The 7,488-nt window shown below is 35.1% G+C and overlaps 1 protein-coding gene across 1 annotated transcript; it reads right to left on the reverse strand.

Annotated features, from left to right (window-relative positions):
• Positions 1 to 670: 670 nt before the first annotated feature.
• Positions 671 to 1,974, reverse strand: LOC131154285 (uncharacterized). Its single transcript, XM_058106962.1, has 2 exons — positions 1,856 to 1,974; positions 671 to 1,569 (listed from the first exon to the last, which is right to left on the reverse strand). Exon 2 carries the CDS (start codon positions 1,563 to 1,565, stop codon positions 888 to 890), a length of 678 nt encoding a protein of 225 aa, XP_057962945.1. The 5' UTR covers positions 1,566 to 1,569; positions 1,856 to 1,974; the 3' UTR covers positions 671 to 887.
• Positions 1,975 to 7,488: the final 5,514 nt, after the last annotated feature.

Raw genomic sequence — 7,488 nt, forward strand, 5'->3', positions numbered from 1 at the left:
GATTGTCAGTTATTCAGATGCTGACTTTATCGGCAGCAAAGTAAGCAAAAAAAGCACTAACGACACTTATCATTATTTAGAACAATCTTTAGTTTCTTGGTTCTCCTAGAAAATCTAATTCAATAATCATAGAATTAATTTGGCCATGGGGTCTAAACTCAAAAAAACCCTTCTATATAAGGTGAGGTAATGGCCTTGGATTAATTAAAGCAATGTAGGGTTTAACTAGGACCACGTAAGGACTGTGTTAAGGTCTTTGCCTAAATTGAATCTCAAAAACATTGTTAGGATTGTATTAATGTCTTTGTCAAAATTGAATCTCACAAAAATAATAATAATTATTATTATTATTATTATTATTCCCTAACCAACCAGATCTATGCCTCCCTCCAATTTCTAAAGCCTACTCAACCCGTTCATTCATTTTGAAGTGAAAGTGGTTAAGATTTTCTTTCTTCTAATTGGGTTCGATGTACATATGTCGTTTACCATGTCCCCGTTCAAAAAATGGAATTTGAATTTTAGGTAGGATTAGGTGAATTATGCACTCAACCCATAACTCATTTGTATATTTGGGCTATAAATAAAATAATTTTAATTCTTTTTTAGTATTTTAGATTTAAGAATAACAAGAAACTATCACCATACTTTTATAGATTTTCAAGATACATTTAGACAACTTAATTTTTAATATTTTTATTGCGAAGAAAAATTCATATATCTAAATAATAAATAAAAACAAGTCGGTATTTCCATACCACAACTAGTAATGAGAAAATAAATAAATTTAAAATTTCAATTGGGGAAAATTCCAAGACCATCCCCTTTAAGAAAAAAAATAATAATTACCAAATCATCACCGTCCGATCAAAGGCATCGGACAAGATCTAGAATAAATCGAGAATCTCGACAATCGAACGGTTGCAGAGGGGACAAGTGCCTCGATTTAGCCAAAGCTCCCTCGAACACACTCTGCAAAAAGTGTGCCCACATGGTATGAAAGCAGCGCCCTTCTTTCTCCCCATGCACACGCAGCACACCCAATCACACCTCCCCTTCTCCCCCTCCCTTTCCCACGCGGCGCCGCCGCTGCTGTCCGTTTCCGCCAGCAGCCTCATCAGCGAGACCCTCCACGGCGTATCGCCGCCCTCTGCGGCCTCCACCGCCCGACCATCAGGATCCTGCACCGCCCGGAAGTGGCGTTCCGCGGCCAACGCGGTTGCCAGATTCATCCCCGCCGCCGTCCTCGCCGGCGGTGCCCGACCCAAGCAATATGGACCCGGACCCGGATCCGGATCTGGATCAGGACCCGCAGTCTCCGCTTCTTGAATTTCTTCCTGTTCCGGCACCTGATCGTCGTCGTCGTCGTCGTCGTCGTCGAGGACTCTGATGGTGGATGGCCCCACTCCGAGGCCCCAGCTGGCCCCGCAACAGCCGATTCCCTTCAATCCGAGCCGTTCTTTCAAGCTCCTCCGACGATCCACGCCGTCCATGTGGTCTCTCGCTCTCTCCCCCTCCACCGCTTCCTGCAAACTCAGAACCCTCAGTGCTCCGATGCCGGTCATTTCTCTGGCATTACCCACAAAAATACACAAGAAAACAAAAGAAGAAAAAAAAAAAAGCAAGACGTGAGAAATGGCCTGAAGAAGTTGAACATTTACTTACAAGCTAGGTTATGTCGCCATGGAAGACCCGTGAGTTCCTTCAAGAGAATCAGGGGAATTTAAAGTTCACCTCAGCACTTTTAATTCCCAGAAAACGAAAATCGCAAAAATAGTGATGGGAAATTAATGTAAAGCTTTTTACAGAATTGGAAAGTCAATAAAAGTACAACGATGATTAAATTTCTAGTCACCTTCTACCGATTAACAAAATTAAGATGAACACTGTTGAAACAAGCAGGGACAAAACAGAAGAAGAGAAAATCAAAGTGTGGTGGCCGGTGGGTCTAACCTCTCTGTTTCTCTTGTGGGTGAGCATGCAGCTGCAACCTTCCCAGATTCCTAAATTTATTAAACTGTGGAATTATGATATATTAAATTTTATATATATATATATATATATATGTATATATTAGATTTTCCAGAAAGTTATGAATTTTTTTATCTTGATTGAACGTTAGTTTCTTCAATTTCAATCCAACTTTGGGATGCAAAGATTAGTTGGGAACTGTTCTTGACAAGATTTTTTTGAATTAATTAATTACTTAATTAATTAATTAATCAAATCAGTCAATCAAGTTAGATGGTGAGTGGGTAGGCAGTACTTGAGCTAGGGCTAGTTTTACTTAATAATTGGGTGAGGACATGTCATTGGCAAGTTTGTCAAAGCTCTTTATCAATTTTAATCTAACACTACTAATCCTTATGATTGGGAAAGACTTTTTGTGTACGTGTATATATATATATATATATTGTATTTTTTTTATATAATTAGAATGAGTCACATGCTTAAGAAAACTATATTGGTAATGATTTATACTAATTTAATGAAAAAATTAAAACAAAATTTGACTTGGTGATAATAATGCATGTCAAGAAAATAATATCACAAATGAGTTTTAATAGATTAATTCTTTTATTAAAGATATGAACCCAAAAAAATGAATAAAATTTTACTTGGTGACGGTGATTTGTTTTTAAAAATTTATAAGTAAATACATAAACTTTTTATTTATTATTCATGTATAATAAATTAAAATTGTAAACCCAATTTTTTTTATGTTTCTTTACATTATTTGACCTTTGTTTAGAAGTATTGAAGATTCGAGTTTAGACAAAACTTGAATTTGCTTGCTATGCAACTTTTGTCTTCATGTCAAATGGATTCTCTTTAATATGGATTTTTTTCCCTTGCAGTATTATATCTCTAATAAAGTGAAACTTAATGTCTATATGTTTAATTCTTTCATGATATATCAAATTCTTAGACAAATGTATAGAACTCTGATTATCATAATACACATTTACTTTTTCTTAATTTACCCTAAGCTCACTAATCAGACCTTGAAGTCATAGTGCTTCTTTAACTGCATCAGTTGCAACTAAATATTCTACTTTAGTTGTTGATAAAGCTACCACATGTTGTAAGTTAGCTTTCCAACTTGTAGTGCAACCAAACAAAGTAAAGACATAACCTATCAAAGATCTCCTTTTATCCAGATCCCTTGCAAAATTTGCATCCAAATATCCAACATCACTGCATTGTCTTTATTTTGTTTTGATTTGTATGACAAACCATACGTGGATGTTCCCTTTAAGAATCCGAATAGCCACTTCACTACATTCCAATGAGACTTCCCTGGATTTGCCATAAATCAGCTGACTATGCTTGCTGAATATGCCAACTCGGGTCTAGTGCACACCATGGAGTACATCAAACTTCTAACAACACTTGCATAAGAAACTTTTGACATTTCAAGCTTATCTTGATCCAACTTTGGCAAGTCTTTAGAGGATAACTTGAAGTGTCTAGCTAAGGAAGTTTGAACTATTTTTTATTATGTCCTGGTAAACTTTTCCAACAACTTTTCAATGTAGTTGCCTTGTGATAGAAATGATGTACTCTTTGTTCAATTTCTATACGTAGATGTCCATCCCAAGAATTTTCTTTACTAGTCCCAAGTCCTTCATTTTGAACTCCTCGTTGAGCTGAAACTTTAAACTTTTGATTGCTTCTCCATTAGATGAAGCTATAAGCATATAATCTACATACAAGAGTAAGTATATTATCTTATTTTCATTAAGACTTTCATAGAATACACAATTGCTATACCTGCTTATTAAGTATTTATTTTTCACCGTAAACTTATCAAAACGCAGATACCATTGTTTAGGGGATTACTTCAGCCTATACAATGACTTTTTCAATGAGAAAACTTTTCCTTCAGTTCCTTTTTTGATGAAACCTCTAGGCTGCACCATTAGAATTCTTTCTTCTAGATTATCATGCAAAAATTCTATTTGTACATCCATTTGTTCTAGATCCATGTCAAATTGTGTAACAAAAGCAAGTAGAACTTGTATGGAGGTGTGTTTCACCGCAAGTGAGTAAATCTCATTATAATCCACTCCCTCCTTCTGTGTGAAGCCTTTAGATGCAAGCCTTGCTTTGTATCTAGGTTTCCCTTCACCTTGCAGAGGCTCTTTCTTTTTAAAAATCCACTTACTCCCAACTAAATTTTGATTTATTGACTTGTCAACCAGGATGCAGGTTATGTTTTTCTCTAAGGACTCCATTTCCTCCCGCATGAACTGAAACCATTTCTATTTTTTTGAACAATTCACAACTTCTTCATATGACTTTGGTTCAAACTCATTCATATCATCTACAACCATTAAAGTGTAGGCTATCAGATCAATATATACATACCTGTCTAGTGGCTTAATCTGTCTCATGCTCCTATCTTTTGAAAGCTAATAGGATTGCAGGTTTTATGAATCGGTAAAGGACTAATATTCTTCTTCAGGGATTATGTTTTCAGCACTTTCTGAACATGATGCTGCATTTTCTTTCAAACTTTGAATCTCCACTTGAAGCTTAACATCACCTAGCCTTCCTGCATTTGATTGTTTACTTGCTGAACTCATATAGAATTTGTTTCTCTAAAGACAACATCCATGCTTACAAGTATTCTTGACTAATTTTCATTCTTAAACCAAAGCTTATATCCCTTGATACCTGGTGGATATCTAATGACATACACTTCCTAGCTCTAGGTTCAATCTTGTCTTGTTTGATGTGTGAATATGCCATGTAATGACCCGAACCTGAGTGGGTTCTTATCTATAAATTTTCAGTAGAAGCAAATAAATTTCAGTTATTTTTATTACCAGAGCACTAATTACCTTTGTACAAATGTATCTCAAATATTTAAAAATTATCTTTTCCTAAAATTCTAAATACACAAACGTAATCCAAATGGTATTATACTAATTTTTTTATTCTACTCTTCTCTTTCTATTCCCGCTCATGCACTTGTTACGCCAGATTTTTGGTACACTCTTCAGAATTATCTATAATATAAAATAATAATTAGGGTGAGAAGACGATCAACAAGTAAATAAGATTATTATTAGTGTGTGACCAAAAAGTGTTTTCACATTGTTATAATTTCGTAAAATAACATTTAATATTATAACTTTAAGATTGCATTTAAAATAAAAGTAAATTTTAAAATTTTTGTATAAAACTTTTATTATCAACTACAGTAGTAAAATTTTTATAACCATACACTTTAACTGTTAAACTGAATTTGTTAACATTAAAACTGTAACTATAATACTTAATTATATATATATATATATATATATATATATATATATATATACACACACACATTTATTGTAAAAATGTAACGTCCCTCAATTTCTTAACATAAAATATCACATAATAAATAAAATGGTCAACCCGAACCTGTGGGTAGCGGGGACACCTGTCAAACACAGCGGAAAACCTAGCAGCAGTAAACATAAAATCTCAAACATCCAACCATAAAACATAATACCAGAACTTTCTATAACATCAAAATATTGTTATGATATACAACCTCCAAAAGTCAAAATAACACTAAGATTAAATAACAAAACTCCCGATCCTAGTTCAATCCTTACCCTTCTAGTAGGGAAGCTCCAATCACTCAATGGCGGCTCTAGCCCGCCGGTCTCACTGGATTTCCTGAAAATCATTAATGTTCAGGGGTGAGACACTTCTCAGTAAAGGAAAATAAACTAAATATAGTTGTGTGGCAACATGAATATTTAATGCATTTATACGTATATAGTACATTTCATAATTCTATAAACATCATCATATTGTACTGGGTAAACATATATTTTCACATCTGTTAATAAATCATAACATACATAAAATCATCTGTTATAACTGTAGTACTAAAAACAAACCCAGGATGACTAGCTAGCTGGTGTCATGTATTACCCCCCATGACGGGTTGTGCAGCCCGAAGGCGGGACCCGACAATGGCTGGCCGACCACTGCCGAATCAAATATGTCTGTAAGTACGATGAGCCCGTCACACCCCGGTTCGGACTGCCAGGTGGACGTCCACACTCTACTGAAAGCCACATCGACTATCCATCTCTCATCCCCTCGTGGGATGGTTAGCACTAATTTGACGTAGATATCTGATCTACACATATAGCTACGGTACCGAGCCCCTGAACTGAACTAAACTAACATCCTAGTGGTGATAACATATAATACATGATCATATATATAACATCATTACGGCCTCATGCCAAAAATATAGTAATTACGGCCTCGTGCCGAAAACATAAATACGTGGCCTCGGGCCAATAACATAAATACGGCCTCGTGCCGATAACATAAATACGGCCTCGTGCCAATAACATAAATATATGGTCTCGCGCCAAAATTGTTTCTGGTATAAATATTCTGAAAATACATCATTTATCACATAATCGTCAAAACCATCACAATATAACTCATATTTTCATAATACCTGAAATCATGCTTTGTTCGTAAAATCTTTCACATCATAATACATTTCACATAAAATAATATTCATGCCACACATATGCTGTTAAAAGTCATACTTCATATTATAAAATCGTGAATTTCTTACATCTCATACATACATATATATTTTAATCATCATAGCAGTATTTTCCCAATCGCACATTTCATTCGTAATACACAATATAACATATGCTTTTCTGAAAATAAATTTACTCATAATCAATAATAATTTGTATGGAAAATTACTGCTTTAGTTTATTCTCTTACCTGCCTACTAAGAAATTCCTTAAGACCCAAAATTTCACGCCCTTGGCGCCCGAAATTTATTTCTTACAATTTACATTTTTCCCGAATTAATTAATCTATTTCTCCAAAATAATACTCATCTAGCCTTCCCTAAACTCCATATACCTCAAATTAATATTTAAACTATTATTTAATATCCCCACTTAATTTTTTGAATTTTACCTGCGGGTCCCAAAATTACACCCGCGGCGCTCACCCGGGCTCTAAATTTCAGAAATCCTACTTCAGTCCTAGATGCTTAATATTTTAGCATTTCTAAATTAATGCTAATTAATTAAAAATAAGCACCTTAATAATCACCGCACCCCAAATTTGGGGTTTTGACCCGACACCCCACGAGAGTTCCGTCCTACTAGACTTGTAGAGAATCATCCCTAGATTCTCGTGGTCGTGTCCGTTCGTCAATTGGGCTTATATTTTGTAAGAAATTAAAGAAAAAGGAGAAAATGGCTTATCCCAGGGAATACGTTTACGCCACTCCTACCACCGATCCGCTCCGGTAGAAATGACGGCAGCGGCGAATGGAGTATAGTGGTATTTTCGAATTTTCGATCGGGCGAAAATCCGTCATGAAATCGAGGAGAGAGGGAGAGAGAACGTGAGGTGAGAGAGAGAGATTGCAGAGAGTTACAGAGAAAAGAAAAGAAGAAGAAGAAGAAGAAGAAGAATAATAATAATAATAAT

This window comes from Malania oleifera, chromosome 4 (assembly GCF_029873635.1).
Source record: "Malania oleifera isolate guangnan ecotype guangnan chromosome 4, ASM2987363v1, whole genome shotgun sequence".
Classification (NCBI taxonomy): Eukaryota; Viridiplantae; Streptophyta; class Magnoliopsida; order Santalales; family Ximeniaceae; genus Malania; species Malania oleifera.

Bases quoted from the DNA above. Each gene is read 5' to 3' on its own strand.
- LOC131154285 (XM_058106962.1), bottom strand. From the start codon at position 1,565: ATGACCGGCATCGGAGCACTGAGGGTTCTGAGTTTGCAGGAAGCGGTG.